The sequence below is a fragment of the Oncorhynchus mykiss genome, chromosome 12 (assembly GCF_057628025.1).
Source record: "Oncorhynchus mykiss isolate SJ-2025 chromosome 12, ASM5762802v1, whole genome shotgun sequence".
Taxonomy (NCBI): Eukaryota; Metazoa; Chordata; class Actinopteri; order Salmoniformes; family Salmonidae; genus Oncorhynchus; species Oncorhynchus mykiss.
The window spans coordinates 64,729,301-64,747,858 of NC_143033.1; the positions used below are offsets into that span (position 1 = coordinate 64,729,301).

An 18,558-nucleotide genomic window follows, 5' to 3' on the forward strand; every position below is an offset into this window, starting at 1 on the left:
CACGTTTAAAAATAGTAATCTTTAATTGACATTGGTCAATAACTTAAAAAGTACAAGTCCACAGCGTCAAAGCTACAGTATATATATATGTAATGTGTAACAACTTGAGTGTAAATGTGATAAAAATAACTGATTTATGAACTAAGGAACAGTTAAAACCATCATGGAAGTATTACATCAGCTACAAGTGTACAAAACATTAAGGACACCTGCTCTTTCCATGACATACACTGACCAGGTGAAGCCAGGTGAAAGCTATGATCACTTATTGATGTCACTTGTTAAATCCACTTCAAATCAGTGTAGATCAAGGGGAGGAGGAAGGTTGAAGAAGGATGTTTAAGCTTCGAGACAATTGAGACGTTAATTGTGTGTGCCATTCAGAGGGTAAATGGGCAAGACAAAAGATTGAACTACCTTTGAACGGGGTATGGTAGTAGATGCCAGGCGCACCAGTTTGTGTCAAGAACTCTAACAATGCTGGGTTTTTCACGCTCAACAGTTTCCAGTGTGCATCAAGAATGGTCCACCACCCAAAGGACATCCAGCCAACTTGACACAATCTGTGGGAAGCATTGGAGTCAACATGGGGCCAGCATCCCTGTGGAACGATTTTGACACCATATAGAGACCATGCCCTGACGAATTTAGGGTTTTCTCTGAGGGCAAAAGGGGAGAGGATGGGGGGGGGGGGGGGGGGGGGGGGGTGCAACTCGATATTAGGCAGGTGAGCTTAATGTTTTGTACAATGAGTGTATTGGATTGCTGCAGAGGCACAGAATTGTACTTGTGCTGTAATGAAAGTAGATGCCCTATATTGTAATAGCACTCTGATAACGTTGGTCTCCCTTGGACACATATGGCACAACTATCCATAAACTGGTTGTAGACTTTCACTTTAAGGCTGTGTGTTAGAAGGATTCAGATTGTATTTTCATATTGATACATAAACACTCCCTTTCCATTTCTCTAGGGATGAATGGATAACTCCTTCCTCTTGCACAAATTGTCCATTAACATCAATGTGTGAATATGCAAACATGCTGTGCGTCTTGAGTTAGGATTCATCATTCATCCTACCACTCCTCCGTTTCTCCCTCTATCTGAACTTGATCTCGAAGCAGAGGCAGTTGAAGGACTCACATGCTGGGGGTTGGCAGGTGCAAGCACAGTCCCACATGTTACACTGTGGGGAAACAAAGCATGGGGTAAGAACAAGTGGTTCAAACCCTGATCGGTCGCACACTCAGGGGTTTTACTCACATTAGGAAGAGAGGGGCAGGTAGAGGGGCAGGTCTGGTCAAGGCACGAGCGCAGTGATGGCATGCGACAGTTGCACGACTCTGCACATGCTAAACAGTAATCGAATGGGGCGATATTTGGACAGCAGTCACCACACTCAGGAGAACACTGTTCCTGTAGGGCAAGAGGCCATGAATGAATTTACATCCCTCTCACCAGTCAAACCATATCTCTATTTGCTGCTGGAGCTTATGGTGAAGACAGTTTGCTATGGTCAAGTAGGGTTTGAGGCCCACGTTAAAAAAAGGCAACGTCAGCCGACCCTATCTGCAGCATCGGTGCCTCTCACTTGAAGTATTAAAAAAAAAATATTTGATTCAAGGTTCATCTTCCTGGCTTTGTTGAACTGCACTCTTTTTAAGCTACATTTGCAAGGTATCTGTGCACAACAGCATATAGGGAAGGGATAGGATAGGGAAGTAAATGCTGTACCTTGAGGCATTGGCGGAACCATAATGCCATTGCAAGGAAAATCATGTAAAGACCAACAACAATCATCAGTACAGCGGGAAGAGGGAGTGTGAGGCCCCACACAGGCAACACCTGAAGAAGAATAGAAACAAGTTTACTGTGTGCAGGAGATGGCATGTTCAAGATTATACTAATATAAATACAATGCACACTTTAATTTGTTATAACGTTAGCTAGATAGCTATGCCTAGCAAATAATGTAAAAATATATATTTTACATCTGCAAACAAGCACACACACCGGACACGATGCGTTTACAATGCTGCGTTAGTAAAAGATGGGTTGGCTGACAACATCACAAAAATTATGTGCGCACATCCATAGGGCAGAAGAATGACAAGAAACTGCCATGTTGGGAATCGTGTGGCTCCTTTCAGCTTGTTATTGATACCATAGCTGTGTTAGAATACTCATATTAATTGCACTAACCATACTATTTGTGACGTAAATTGATTATGTAGTATGCTTATTGGTCATAGTATGGATATAGTTAGTATGCCAAAAGTTCCTGGATGTCGTACTAAATTCACCAAAATACGAAAATACAAGCAGTGGACACTATTTACAAGCTTTTAGAGTCCATAATGCAATTCTTCAAAAATGGGCGTGGCTTCACTACTTTTCCAGATTTGAAGTAAATGGTGGAAAATATGCAGCCAAAGTCCCGACGAGAGTGGATACAAATTCATTGCTTTAATTAATTATGACAAATGTTAAGAAAATGTTGAGCAATGTAATAAAGTAATGACTTTTCAAATAAGTTACGTTATGTTGGCTGACAATTTGTTAGCTACGTTATCCTTACGAACCCCATAGCATATCATTACAGCAGTATGTTAGCTAGTTACTTAACGTAATGTTAGTTGGCTACTAATACATCGGACTTTCCAGTAATGTTATATTAACTAAATGCTATCTAACTACCCAATGTTTATTGCATTGATTATTCACTTCATTCTTAGCTTAGCTGAGGTATAGTCGTTGTGCGTTCTCAATGGCCATTGTTAATTCGCTCTGGCTATCTACTCCGATTTCAGAGCACTCTCCTCTGAGTGTTCCAGAGCACAGAATAACTGATTACTTACGAACGCCCAACACCTGCTGAAAATAACCGTTGTCAGTAAACGGTGGCACACAAAAAAATTGATTCAATTGTTGCCAGCAGCACAGTTACAGTCAACAATGCTCTGGATAACATAAATACAGCCTAACCAGCTATCTAGGGCGAGTAAAATGGTCAGAGTGTTCTTATGTGTCTGGAAGTAGCTAGCAAGCTTGCCAATGTTAGCCAGTTAGGTTGGGTGCTTGACTGCTGTTAGGTCAGAACGCAACGCTCGGATCAAGCCTACTCCTGAACGCTCCGAGAGCGAAACGCTATTAATTTACAAATGGACAATCTGGCATACGAACGCCCAGAACGCACTCTAGCACTCCAGATTGAATTCACGAACACACCTGAAATCATATGATGTCTAGCTAGTAATTTGTTATACTAGCAAGGGGTTCCATAGCAACAAATTCAACTTCCAGTAGAAAGCACTAGTACGCTTAACTGGAAGGATACCGTTCGTTTAAAGTATACTAAAATTAACTAATAGTATATAGTACATACTCATTAAGCATGTAATATACCGTATGTTAGTATGGGTATTCGAACACAGCTCGTGTCTTGTTTTGAGGTGTTTTGACTGATTTACTGTCAATGCTAATATGGCAAAAAATTCACTACCCAGCTAACCACTTTAACAATGTATTTAAGAGACAACAAATGGTCATTGTGCACATTTATGTTTTCAATAAACATTGATGACGAAATATAGCTTACATGTTGTCCACAATCTAAGCCAACCTCATCTGTTTTGCCCCATGGTTGCACCCACTTCATTTTTGTTGTTGAACAACCAACACATCTTGTTCAACCGAATGGAAAAACGTCTGTGTGAGCATTTGAAATAAGATCAGGATAAAAAAAAAATGATAGCTCGGTAGTCCAACATTCTCCCCTACATGCAACCATCACAGAGGCAGGGGAGAAAGTATGGTGATCCTGATCCTGCGGCTGCTGCATGCCAGCCTGCCGTAACCCAAGCAGTTGCACCTGATTCATCCTAGCCAGATATTTGTATTGTTCTATCTGTGTCCTAGTCAAAATAAAGAAAAATAATCAAGCATTTTGTCAACATTGATGACAGTTTGTAAACTGGAGGTAGGCTGTCTCCCCAATAGGTTGACTTCGGTTTGCAATATGACAGCTACTCACAAATACCTCTGACATACAGTACCAGTCAAAAGTTTGGACACACCTACTCATTCAATTTTCTTCATCGTAGAATAACAGTGAAGACATCAAAACTATGATATAAAACATATGGAATCATGTAGTAACTAAAAAAAGTGTTAATAAAATGTTAGATTCTTCAAAGTAGCCACCCTTTGCCTTGATGACAGCTCTGCACACTCTTGGCATTTTCTTAATAAGGCTAGGGTAAGTATTCGGAAGTTCGGATGACTGACGTGCCCAAAGTAAACTGGCTGTTACTCAGGCCCAGAAGCTAAGATATGCATATGGATAGAAAACAATCTGAGGTTTCCAAAACGGTTAAAATAATGTCTGTGAGTATAACAGAACTGATATGGCAGGCAAAAACACGAGGAGAATCCATCCGGAATTATTATTTTTTTGGTCACAGGCCATTCAAATGCTTGTCTATGGAATATTCAAAGGAATTCCTCCCATATTGCAGTTCCTATTGCTCCCACTAGATGTCAACAGTCTTTAGAAAGGGTTTCAGGCTTGTTTTTTGAAAAATGAATTAGTAGTTGTAGTTTTTCAAGGTAGCTCTCATTTTGACTGTAGTCTTCGGGCACGCACTTCGTTATTTATCTCTGGTATTGAACATACTACATTCCGTCTTAAATTGTATTGTTTATTTACATAGTAGGGTACCTGAGGATTGATTAGAAACATTTGTAATGGTTTCGACTTGAGGTTATTGTTTATAGGGGTGCCAGGTAGGTTGTGCCTACCTGAGAAAATATTGGTATCTTTTTTTGGTTTGGGAGGGAATGAGTCCCATCTGGTCCGTCAAATCTACACCAATACAAAGGACTCATGTAAAAGTCAGGATGGACATACACTTTTCATAAACCCTTAAAACTTAAAACTGTATTATTTTGCGTGGGTTGTATTACCAACATATATGATCAAACACACATAATAATAAAAACAAATAATGAGCTCTGGTTCCTCCAGAAAAGTTCTGTATCTCGGGCCTAAAAGAGTCCAGCCCGGTAAAGGAGTTCAGGGAACTCAAGTGACCTTAGTCACGCAATATTTGTCCGTTCATACAAGTGTAGCGTAAACCCAGTCTCAATCATACAATCAAAATATCAACTATTTTAACACACAACCATAAAGCATATCAAATCTCAATAAGTCTTCAACTACAACTAACCACATAAATCATCACGGTATACATCACACCAAAACAAATGAAATAACGTATACAAAAAGGTTGTAGTCAGACAATTCAATCCGCCAGCAGATCTCCAGCAGAGAAAGGCCACGAAGAACATTGGAGATGTGTAATCCAACGGCAGCAATGAGTGGATCCTATTCTGGGTAAACTTCCGATTAGGCTACAAAGCACACTTTTAAATACAACAAAACAAACGGAATAGAGAAGCTTCGGAACTGAGGGTTGAACACATCCTCATTCGCGTCTCCATCACAACCCCACTTTTGCGCAGCTGATGCTGGCAATTTAATTAGGGAATTAAAGGGGAAGCGCCCTATTGGATGGAGAAGCACTGAGACGGTTCAGACAAATCCAGGGCCGTCACAAATTGTTTGACTTGTTTGGACGAAGTTTAGCGGTTACTTTTGGGATTGCTTTGTCTGCATGTTGAACGACTGGAACGGGTGGATTACTGAATCAAACGCGCCAACTAAACTGACTTTTTTGGGATATAAAGAATAACTTTATTGAGCAAAACAACCATTTGTTGTGTAGCTGGGACCTTTGGGATTGCAAACAGAGGAAGATCTTCAAAGGTAAGTGATTTATTTTATTGCTATTTCTGATTTTTGTGACACCTCTGCTGGTTTGGACAATGTTTTTAATGCTGGTGTATGCGGGGCGCTATCCTCAGATAATCACATGGTATGCTTTCACCGTAAAGCCTTTTTGAAATCTGACAAAGCGGCTGGATTAACAATAAGTTTTTAAACGATGTAAGACACTTGTATTTTCATGAATGTTTAATATTATGATTTTGGTATTTTGAATTTCTCGCTCTGCAATTTCACCAGGTGTTGTCACGGTGGGGCGCTAGCGTCCCAAAAGGACACCAATAGTAAGAAGAGACTTGCTTGGGCCAAGAAACATGAGCAATGGACATTAGACCGGTGGAAATCTGTCCTATGGTCTGATGAGTCCAAATTTGAGATTTTTGGTTCCAACTGCTGTGTCTTTGTGAGACGCAGAGTAGGTGAACAGATGATCTCCACATGTGTGGTTCTCACCTTGAAGCATGGAGGAGGAGGTGTGATGGTGCTTTGCTGGTGACACTGTCTGTGATTTATTTAGAATTCAAGGCACACTTAACCAGCATGGCTACCACAGCATTCTGCAGCAACACACCATCCCATCTGGTTTGTGCTTAGTGGAACTATCATTTGTTTTTCAACAGGACATTGACCCAAAACACAAAATAAATTTTATTGGTCACATACACGTGTTTAGCAGATGTTACTGCGGGTGTAGCGAAATGCTTGTGAAGGACCGCAGAGTGAAGGAAAAGCAGCCAACAAGTGCTCAGCATATGTGGGAACTCCTTCCAAGACTGTTGGAAATGTGTTCCAAGTGAAGCTGGTTGAGGAAATGCCAAGCATGTGCAAAGCTGTCATCAAGGCAAAGGGTGGCTACTTTGATGAATCTAAAATATATTTGGATTTGCTTAACACTTTTTTGGCCACTACATGATTCCATATGTGCTATTTCATAGTTTGAGTCTTCACTATTATTCTACAATGTAGAAAATAGTACAAATAAAGCAAAACAATAGGTGTGTCCAAACTTTTGACTGGTACTTCTGGGTTAACTAGCTTTAGCTTCGTACTTAGCTAGCACCAATGCAACCAGCCTGAAAACAATGACCAGTATCTGCAATCATTTACAATATTCTTAGCAATGATTTGGGAATCCATCTGACTAAGTATTAGCTAGGCAGACACTTGTTGTTCTCCTATTGAAATCGACCTTCAGTTCATGAAAATAACTAGATAACGTTAGCTAGATAACGAACTAAACAAGCAAGCCTGCTACTGTTACCCAGCCCTGTTGCCCCAAGCTAACGCTATAAGCGCTATAAGCGTGGCTCGTAAGGCCAAACCAAACCAAATATAGATGATAAAACCTATCTAACTATAGCTACTGAAACTGTGTCGTTTTTGAGGGATACAACATGTTTGCATGCAACAGTTAACTTAGATAGCTTTTTTTCTGACCAACACTGTCTCAGAGCTTGGGGAAGTATGTCTGCTTCATGCCGCATTTTATTTTATTTTAACTAGGCAAATCAGTTAACACATTCTTATTTACAATGACGGCCTACCCTGGCCAAACCCGGACAACGCTGGGCCGATTGTGTGCCGCCCTATGGGACTCCCAATCACGGCCAGGTGTGATTCAGCCTGGATTCGAATCAGGGACTGTAGTAACGCCTCCTGCACTGAGATGCAGTGCCTTAGACCACTGCGCCACATGGGAGTCCAACATAGGAAATACTAGTGAGTGTAATCAATGTGTAATAACTACGTAAACATGTTACGAACGTGTTAAATGATTATTATGTGATGTGCAGGCATATTCAGGTCCTGATTGGTCAACAAGCTTATTTGACGTGTCAAATAGGGTTATTTTATGCGTCAAATAGTGTTATGTGAGATGTGTATTTCAACCACGCAAAGCAAAAACCCAAACGGCGTTCCATAATATGGTGATTAGCTAAAACGAGAGTAGTCTGTAAAACATAGAGTGGGCATACCATCATCATTTCCACTCCTTCTTGCTCCTGGTGCGTTTAAGGTGCTCCCATTTCTGTCGTCTGTTTGGTGGATGAAAACAGCAAAGAAGCAACGTTAACAGTACCAAGCTAACTAGCTAACTTAGTTAGCTAACGCGTTAGTTAAGTCAGGATTGGCCTTGGCTGGGATACAATCTTGTTAACTTTAGCTAGCTAGCTTGCAAAGAAAGGAACCCAAGCTAGTAACGTAACCTAAGCGATTTCACACATCGTATAATTTTAGTAACTAGCTAGCTATCAAAGTCGAACAGCTGGCTATACACGTTTGTAAACGGACGTGCCTAGCTAGCGACGCGTTACTAACGTTCGCGTTAGCTAGACAACTTAGCCTCATCCCACAATATATGAATACATAACTTCTACCGGTATGTTAAATGAAGAATTTCATTTCTTAACATTTAGCCTGTGTGCTTTCTTAAAACACATTCTAAAAACCATTATTCGTTTACTACATTACGTTAGCTTTTCATAGCCAACTATCTAGCTAGCTTCACACGGTTACAAACGTTGCTGTTGAAGTTGCCGTTGAAGTTGCCATAGAAACAGACGGCTACCTGGGAGGGTCATATTATGATTCCAAATCAAAGTATGCGAAACGGAGCACGGAGGGCGCTTCACAAATGCGTACTCCGTTTGCACATAAGTACACAAAGAAATATTATAAAAATGTATTGAAATCAATGGCGGCCATTATTTCTGCTTGAATCGATGGAAAATAATTTCCGATTTCGGAATAAAATGTGGCATGTGTATATCTTGTTTCGTCTCTATTGCAATTGTCCCACCGGGAATATGATTCAGTGAATGGATAAATCCATAGTCAATAGGGCTAGATAGCTAGCCACTAAGACTTAGTAGCTACCCACGAAACACATACATATACCTAGTCATAGTCAAATCCATATTGTATTGGTCACATACACATGGTTAGCAGATGTTATTGCGAGTGTAGCGACATGGTTGCATCTAGTTCTGACAGTGCAGTAATATCTAACAAGTAATCTCACAATTTCACAACTACCTAATACACACAAATGTAAAGGGATGGAATAAGAATATGTACATATAAATAGATGGATGAGCGAAGTTTACATATGTAAACTGAGCGATGGGTAACGATGCTTCGAGGGTGACTGTTGATGTGTGCAGAAGGTCCCTAGTTCGCGCCCGGGTATGGGCGAGGGGACGGTCTAAAAAATGATACTGTTACACATACACTCAATTAGTCTTTAAATTGTTTAACTTGGGTCAAACGTTTCGGGTAGCCTTCCACAAGCTTCCCATAATAAATTGGGTGAATTTTGGCCCATTCCTCCTGACAGATCTGGTGTAACTGAGTCAGGTTTTTTGGCCTCCTTACTCGCATACACTTTTTCAGTTCTGCCCACAAATGTTCTATGGGATTTTGAGGTCAGGGCTTTCTGATGGCCACTCCAATACCTTGACTTTGTTGTCCTTAAGATAGTCAGAAATACTATGAAACATCCCCACTTCTAGCACACATTTGCAAGCTGGCAAATTAACATTCTATGTGTGCTGAGGCATGTGTGATCACTCAACATTGACAGGACCAACAAAGAAGACATGCTCACATCCAAACAAAAGATAACACTGTCTAACTTGCACCGTTATGCAATTATTAGGAGACTAGATACAAATATCTAATCCTGGCTACCAATGTTCTAGCATTAATTTATTGAGGCAAGGAGATGTCAAGGTGGCACCCAAGCATATGCAATGTGTATATGTGACAAACAAATATGTATGGGCATATATTTGATGTTTTTTTTTGTTGTTGTTGTTATTTTACGGAGCCGTCCCTTTATGGAGCCATTTTCTAGGCCTCCCAGGTATTTACATTTAATGTACAGTACCGGTCAAAAGTGTAGAACACCTACTCATTCAAGTTTTTTTATAACTATTTTCTACATTGTAGAGTAATAGTGAAGACATCAGAACTATGAAATAATACATATGGAATCATGTAGTAACCAAAGAAGTGTTAAACAAATCAAATTATAATTTATATTTGTGATTCTTCAAATAGCCACCCTTTGCCTTGATGACAGCTTTGCACACTCTTGGCTCCATACATTATGTATAATGTGAATGTGTAGATGCATGGTGACTCCAACAGGACTGCCATGGGCGTCCCTTGACGTGTACCAGGAATGGCGGAAGGACAATCTGAAGGTACAGTGGTTGCTCAACCAAAAGTTTTGCGATTATGCTGCGTGATTTAGAGATAATTTGTGGTTTAGTATGGTACCCAGCGTCACTACTTCATTGCTCCAGACCAGCGCAAGGGGGGAGTTAGAGCACTGATTATGCTTTTGGGTCCCAAGGCGCTACTGTGTCTCTAACTGACAATGAATGGGCGACATAAACCAAATAGAAACGGATAATTGTGCACGACTTCAAAATGTAATTTCATTTAACTGAATGATGAGGATGAAGAAGGTGATTGAATTTAGAACAATAGTGTAAGAATTACTATTCCTCTGTCCTGCAGACCCAGAAAAATACACTTATTTTGTTTGTTACTACTCATCAGTATTACTTACTAAAACTGTTATTACACTAAGAAACTTAGACTACAATTAGGGTGTGGAAATGGATTATTCCACTCTTACTGTAGTACTGTAGTCTACTCCCGACCAGCCACGTTGTATACGTGACTGAGTGGCACAGTAGTCTAAGACACTGCATCGCAGTACAAACTGCATTGCTACAGATGCTGGTTCAAAACCCGGGCCGGTTGTGACCAGGAGACCCATGAGGCGACGGCAGGTTTTCGGTTTCTCTCCCTCTAAAAAAAGTGTTAATAACAAACTGACTTTATTTACAAATTAGTAACAATGTCTCACCCCATGTTCAAGAATTGCCTTTTTCTCGCTCAATTTTTTAAACAAGCCATAGAAAGTTGTTTGCAATTTCAGTTTAATCCACCAGAAAAGACAGAACAAATAATACAACAAACATTGTGGTTAAACTCAAATATACTAATTGAAGAAAAAAATATGTTCCTCCTGAAATCCCTAATCTGCTCACTTAAATGAATAGAGATCCTGGTCATGGTGCTACAGTTAGTTGTTACACCATAATGAAAGTGTGAAAAACCGGCGATCTGCTGTATACTTATGGCCTATTGTCAGGTGAAAGTCACACCTTTCCAGTACTCATCTCCCAGCCCCAAACTCCACCCTTACCACAGTTACCATTCAAAAACGAGCTGTTTATCTAAAAAAAAAAATTTCATTGCGACCAAAGAGAACATCAAGCCAGCTTCTTTCTATGGCGCTACCTGTTCCAGGGTAAGGACCATACCCACCAGAGGACTTCAAAATGAGCCGGAGCTTAGAGGATCACCAAACTAATTGTATTTTGGTTTCAGTGCATTTTCTTTAAAAAAAAATGTATATTGCCTATTAATGTGTAGTCATACTGTGTAATAAAATCTATAATTAAATAAAAGTCAAATAAAAAATTATAATCATAATTGTGTACTAAAAACGTGAATGTGTTTTTGCAGAGCAGAGCATACAACCAACAGAGCATACAACCAACCATGTTGGCAATGAATGGTTGCCGAGAAAGCGGTTAGTTTTGCTAAATTCTTATAATGTGTACGCAGCATTTATGTTTTGGAGTCACTTTTCATTCTTAATTGATCTTCCGTTTCTATCATAGGCAGTGGAGGTTCTAGCTTGTATGGCTTTCTGGGCGAACCCCCCCTTCAGCCCCACCCCCATCACCTTTCTGCACTAACTGTAATTTGTATTCAGACATTTGGAACAACACAAATAAATGATCATAACATTTAAAACTATATAAATATAAAAATATATATACAAAAAATAAGACCAATAAATATCCAAAAGAAGTAACAAAGACAAATAGAAACAAATTTGTGTTGATTTGGCACTCGAGCATCAATACATTATCCATCCCCCCAACACTGTCAACCAAGAGTCAAGACTACATTATCCATCCGCCCCAACACTGTCAACCAAGAGTCAAGACTAAACCTTGGTGGTGTGCAGACTGGTTTTATATTATTCTTAACGATTTTACATAAATCAGAAAAAATGCAACAATATGTCCGTGGAACTAGATATTCACAGTATTATGAATGAATTGTGGTTATTTAGCATTTCGTAGTGTGACTGATTTTACTAATTACATTATCTGTATATGGGAAGTAGTCTGACTAAGAAAAGTAGCAGATATATTGAAACAGGTGAGGATAAATTAGGCTTGGTGAGAAGGCAGGGCAATTCTAGTCGAACATAATAACTGAATCCATTCAATACTGAAATAGATGAATATCTAAGGGGAGGAGAGGGAAGCCTATTGTAGAGTAGTGAGATATGAGATATTAACGTTGAAAGTCCCAAGGAACAATAGTTTATAATGAGCTTATAATTGTATACGGGTGAAATGTAATGTCCAATCAAAAGTCATCTATAGTTGAGGTTTCCAGAAAGGAGAAATACATACTGATTATCATTAAAGAGACACACACATAGTCAGACAGAAAAGCAACTAAAGTAACTAAGTAACGGTAAATAGCAGATTCATAGAAATACACGCACATAGAAAATTAAATATAGAAAGGCATAGATAAGTGATTAAATACCATAGCTACTAGTAACGGTAAGGATTAAAGATGGGTATAAATTCCTCAAAGGAGGTGCCGGAACTAACGGGAGACGAGAGTTATAAAGTCGAGAAAAGTGGATAAGGTGAGTCAAAAGAAAAATATAAAATGTTTTAATTGCAACGAAATTGGACATTTCGCCCAGGAGTGTAACACTCCCTGCAAACGTCACCATCAATATTGTAATTTAACTGAGGGGAAGGTCAGAGGCGACAATCGGGTAAAAAAAAAGAAGGGTCAGATACAAAGAGAGCGAGATTAATGAGAATCCTAACTGAGGGAAAACTTTGGGTTGTTAAATTAGGGCTATTTTTGTTATCTAGATGCCGGAGCTAGAAATATAGACAACTGTAAAATGGGTCTATTTGCAGAGAATCTCAGTCAGTTCCATAGTGTTGGTGGTATAGTGGTGAGCGTAGCAGTCTTACAAACTGCAGGGTTCGGTTCCCAGCCGAGGCATTAACTAAAAAAAATATATATCTGAGTTTTTGGTTGTAATTAAACTAATTGTTTTGCAGAGAAAGTTATAGTCACTAGTATTGGTATAAGATATAAACTGAACGTTTTAAATAGTTTGTTTGGTTCAAATTGAAAGACTAATTCATTCAACTTAAAATCAGGACGAAGCTAATTTTGATGCAAGACGATGTCCGTTCACTAAATGATCTGTTTGAATAATGTATTGGGAATAGAGTCGTAATTAAAATGCTAAATCAAAGATGAGACAGTAACTTAAATCCAATGAATTCTGAATAATAACAGGGAAACAATTACGATAGATTTGTGCCCATCGAAATGTTCTTAGAAATTTAGCGAATTGGGAGATGAGAGATGTTGATTGATGTTGTAAACTCTAATTCAGGATTCAACAGATGTGATAAATCAGGTTTGGTTTATCGAACCCGAACTACTGTTGCTGCAGACAGCCAACAATTATTTACAATTCATTGAAAGTCGTTGCGGATAGGGTCGAGGTTGAGCGCTTGTTGATGACATCACTCGCAAGGCACTTTTGTCACCACGGAAATTATGTCGTGACTGGGGGTAACGGACAAAATTGTTTGTGTCTTTTAAAAGGAAAATGCGTGCATTATTGTTTTGAGTCACTTTTCAGAAGTTGATAAAAATGTCCAAATACATTTTTAAAAGGAGTATGTAAGTCGTCAGGAAAGATGCTAAAATCTAGCAGCTGATTCGCTAGGTGGGCATCATTGATTTGTGGCGTTTATTTGGACTGTATTAGGCTATGAGAAAGGGAGATTGAATGTCTGAATCGTAAAACATCGTGATAATGGATTCTGATGGTTATTGATTCCTGGTTTGATTGTTTATGTAACACCAGTGAATTTGAGCACTGTTTCCATTATGTGGAACAATGTTAGGGTATTAATGTTGAAAAGAAACCTCTATAGTAAAACATAATTGCATATGTTTCGGGAACCTAGCTAGGTTGAATTTGGTTATTTGAGCTTTTCCCCTGATACGTAGACATCTGTAACAGGGGCAAGTTGTTTTTTCTTGAGAAACATGCAGATGGTGTTTTGTTTTATTGAGATGTAAACGTGAGTCTCTGAGTAATTTTGTCATCTGAAGCATTATAGTAGTGAGTTTTTGTATAGTTTGTTTTTTGCTTATAAAAGTGGTTTGTTTATTTGGTTACTGATGATTGTTTATTCTGGGAGTTGATTTAACTTAATTAAGCATTTGTTCTGGTATGTTTAAGTAGGATTCTTTATACCGGGACGGATGGAAGTTATCTAAAATATGTGAGTTGAAGGAGCCAAGGGAAAATACGTTTACATTTTTATTAAATATCTGGGATTAAATTACGGATTTCTTACACTGAGAAATGTACGACATTTGCGGCAGAGGGAAAAAGTAATAAATTGGATAATAATGTTATCAGGTTAATTGTATCTAAGGGTAGCATGTTCATTTAAGTAAACATATACATTGACGTTGTTTAAAACTTATGATTAATGATTTGAGTTAAAGGGGAATTATCATTAGGTTTAGTTTATAGTTCACTTTTGAGTTTCTGAATCGAAGTAGCATAGTGAATGCTAGTTAGGCGTGTTGTGTTCTTCTGGGAAAATTGATGTTTAGGTGTCAAACAGTTAGAAGCTTAGTGGTATTTGAGAGATATGAGAGAAAAGGGTTACGGTTTAAATCGGTAAATATATATATTTAAGAAAATGTATAAGTAGCACAGATACTTCTTAAAGTAGATAAGAAACTTGACAGAGAATTGGTACAGGATTGACATGAATGGACGCCCAAGGGAGAATTGGACATGTGGAAAATTAAAGGGGCTCCTACATGATGATGTCAGACATAAGGATAATTTACTAATCTTACCTAAGTCATTGTTTAGAGTAGGCAAGTTTGTTACCTGGGCAGAGCCAGGTAACAAAGGGGGGATGGGTAAATTGTGTTCTAGGATAGGATGTGACCTACGGGATAATTAACTGATAAAAAAATAAATAGCTAACAAGTAGGTATAGAAGTTAAAGATATAATCAGATAGAACAAATGAGAAACTGTTTGTTAACCAAACCTGTATGTCCAAGATTGTATGCACTACAGGTGAATTACAGGTGAAGTCACTCAATCCAGTCCCTGAGGCCTGTTGGAGTCCATACCAAGGACTCCTGGTGACAGCTAGCTGAAAGAACTACCCGGATTCATATCACACTGCAGGAGGGTAGGACACATTGACACTGTCGAACAATAACAGAGTTCGAGAGGAGAACTGGAATTAACAGAATTCTGGGGGCCATCTCTCGAATGAAGAATACCTTACCTGTTACCTTACCTTACTGTTCTTGTTCATAGAAGTTAAAATGTGTCTGACTATTGCTAATGATGTGTTTTCTGGAAGAGGGTGGGGCTTTATAGGTGAGCTGTCCATCCTAAGCTGTATGGTTGGTAGACTTTATTACTACACCATGAACCCGAGAAAGCCAGAGGGTAATATTGACATAGTTAAACAAGGAGAAATTAGTATTAACCAAGCATAAGAGATCACTTGATCTGGATAAACAGGAAGTGAGAGTAGGATAGGGAGGGATGTCTCAGTGGAGTTCTATGTAGACCAAGTGGTGTCTCTGACTCCTTGGCTGTTCAGGACTAAGAGTAGCTATTATGGAAGACATCTATGCAAGTCTCTGTGTAGTTCATGGAAACATGTTATAGCTCACATCATGTGAGAAGGCTACATAAATCTACATACCCAGCATGGAAGGAGATGAGCAGCTGATTGCGCTATAGTCAGTAGAATACAAGCAGAGTCCCTGACAAAGCAGATACTGACTGTGGAGTTGTCCAGAGCCAAGAGCCGGTGTGGATAGTTCAGAAATTGAATTATTCACCTAAGGGAACGGCCTGTATGGTAAAGCTATTCATGGAAGCAGGAAAGCCAGATAATAAGTTGTATGGATTTGCACTATTTATATCCACATGTTCCTCTGAAATCTGAGCTTCCTCCTTTCACAGAGGCAACGGGAGACTGTTTACTGTTTGATTCAGTATAGTACTCCTGGGAAATATGTGGGGCAAAATCAGTATTGCAATAGGACAGATAATGTTACTTCTGATGCGACCAATGAGTGATTAGGCAGGCTGGTTGAGATCTGGGGATTTCAGTAAGATAAGGAGGCCCAGGGCTCACATCTGTTGGTTGTGTGGGAGAATGACATGATGGCCGAGTATTACTGACTAATTGAACAGAGGTATGTGTACTGGTACATTTGAGAATGCCCTTCACACTCATTCAACACCATGACATGATGTTGACTAAACGGGAGAAAAGAAGTACTCCGACTGGGTCTTTTGATGATAGGGTTTGTATTAATAACATTGTGGTTCCAAGGGTGGCAGATGACATCAAAGCTATAAATTAGATCCTGGCAGGATTAGAGTCAAGTATTTTTTGGTGGTCCACTCTCAATGAGAATGTGGATTGGATCAATTATATCTATTAAAAATCCACAGCGCTTCACCAATTATATTGGAGATGTAATGAATGACTTGGCAGAATAGAATAGTCTTGGATGTTTGCTGGCTGAAGAGGGTGGGAGTGTATGGAGGTAATTTGACTCCGGGGATATACAGTTAGGATGGATCAGTGACCAAGGCCTTGTCTGGTTTACACACCCTAGTTCACGAGTTGGAAATAAACTCAGGGGTGGATACTTCTCTGACTAATTGGATTGACAGTGAGTTTGGAAGATGGAAAAATGTTATGATTACTGTGTTATGGGCTACCTTCACCTGTGTGACTGTGTTAGTTTTGTTCGGATGTGGTTGATTGCGTGTATGAAAGTTATCATTTCCAGGACTCTGGAGAAATCGATGACACTTCAGATGGTGATATATGGACCAATCCTAAACTCTGACCAGTGGAATACAAAATACATGGCTTGGACGTAATAGAAGAATCTGGATCCTTTCACTCGCGAGGAGACCATATTTGATGTTTAGGAAATTTAGATGTTTTCTTGTTTCAATGTCTAGACTGTTTTTTCATGAAGATTAACAGAAAATCCTGATCAGTAGAATTAAGATTCTGATGTAGGTTAGAACAGTCATTGAAGTTGATTATGTACATGCATGTATTGGTTGTCTTCTTCTAGTATATCATTGATATTTCCATGTAGTGTTTAATGATGGTATGAGTTGTTAAGTCATTTTGAGGGTGGATTGTTGGGAAATTATGATTAAAATGACTGAACAAATCATTTTAAATGGAACTGTAACTAAGTAAACTTATACTCTGTTTTATTATATCTGATTAACTATATGAGTTCATAAGGTGGGATTGTGATACACGGACAAGGAGTAATAAAAGTTAATGAACACCATTCCAACTAGGAATAAAACGAATGGGTTGTGGACTGTGAAAACAAATAAGGTCGTTAGCCTATGGTTGACCCTACAGAAACTTAGCTCTTAGCTCTTTTAGATAAGACAGTGAGTGCATTCCTAAGTTTTCTGTTAATTAGAACTGTCAGTTCAGTGGTGATCGATGATGTTGAGGGGTCAAAAGTTATCTGGGAGTGTGTTAGTAAGTTAGAATGAACTTTTCACCTCACTTTGTCCCGGTCGAGAGGAGGGGATTCTGTTAAAGCAATGAAATGACGTCATGATCTGTATATAAACTGCTGCTCGTAATTAAGTGGGAGCGCGCTCCGAGAATAAATTCTATTACCTATTATTGAAAGACTGGTCTGCGTCTATTTTATGCAAACAAGAAATCTTAGAAATTCTCATAAAATAGATTAAGGGCTTTCAATTGATGAAAGCACATTGGCATAATTAAATTACAGTAACAGAAGAACATTCTGATATGAGTCTCAAGTACTCGTCAGTACCCTTCATTTGATGCATAAGGTGTTTTATCAAGTTTGTACCGAGAATGAGATCATCATACTGACCTGGGACTATGAGCACAGGGACTAAACAACTAATTCCATACACATTAAGGTCAACTTCATACATGCATTTTGTTTTCCCCCCTACACCAACGAGAATGACTGGCTCTGATAGTGGCTTCTTCTCTAGACTAATATTTTCCGCCAGCATTCTTTGTTCTGCTGCTTCGCTTAAAGTACAGGCCATGGAGCCAGTGTCAAGCATCCCTTTCAATTGGAACTGGTCATTTACAGTGACTGGGGCATAAAACAGTTCATCAAATGGCGCTACTCTTTGTATATTCTGCGCTATGACCCGAACCCCTTCTGGTGCTGTACTACATGCGTTCACATATCGTCGTTCTAAATCTTCATCACACTCGAGGGTTTGTTTCTCTTCACCCGCATATCCCCCCTCCAAATGCGGGCCCGCTAGTTTAACGGCTCCGCTCCATTGGTTGCTCGTGTGTCCTCTGCACTGTATCTAGGCCCAGACTTCGGACAGTTTTTCTTCCAGTGACCCGACTCAAAGAATGACCAACACAGACCCTCCCTTCTACAGTGTGCAAGTGTAGAGTGGCTTGAACCGTTACACACCTTGCAATATTTCCTGTAAGAGTACCCTTG

At 39.3% G+C, this 18,558-nt stretch overlaps 1 protein-coding gene across 6 annotated transcripts; it reads right to left on the bottom strand.

The window, feature by feature from the left end:
• LOC118937691 (uncharacterized) lies at positions 1–8,419 on the bottom strand. 6 transcript variants are annotated; one of them, XM_036937973.2, is made up of 5 exons: positions 8,367–8,419; positions 7,822–7,881; positions 1,735–1,845; positions 1,264–1,416; positions 1–1,186 (listed from the first exon to the last, which is right to left on the bottom strand). In XM_036937973.2, the coding sequence occupies exons 2-5, from the start codon at positions 7,828–7,830 to the stop codon at positions 1,100–1,102; spliced, it is 360 nt and encodes a 119-aa protein (XP_036793868.1). In that variant the 5' UTR covers positions 7,831–7,881; positions 8,367–8,419; the 3' UTR covers positions 1–1,099. The 6 variants fall into 6 exon arrangements, with proteins under 6 accessions (XP_036793868.1, XP_090049125.1, XP_090049127.1 ...); XM_090192999.1 differs by having other exon boundaries at positions 8,318–8,416; XM_090193001.1 differs by having other exon boundaries at positions 1,264–1,410; positions 8,318–8,398.
• Positions 8,420–18,558: the final 10,139 nt, after the last annotated feature.

Bases quoted from the DNA above. Each gene is read 5' to 3' on its own strand.
- LOC118937691 (XM_036937973.2), bottom strand. The intron at 1,417-1,734 runs GTACAGCATTTA...CTTGCCCTACAG, and splicing joins GGTTCCGCCAATGCCTCAAG to GAACAGTGTTCTCCTGAGTG. The intron at 1,187-1,263 runs GTGAGTAAAACC...GTTTCCCCACAG, and splicing joins CCTGCCCCTCTCTTCCTAAT to TGTAACATGTGGGACTGTGC.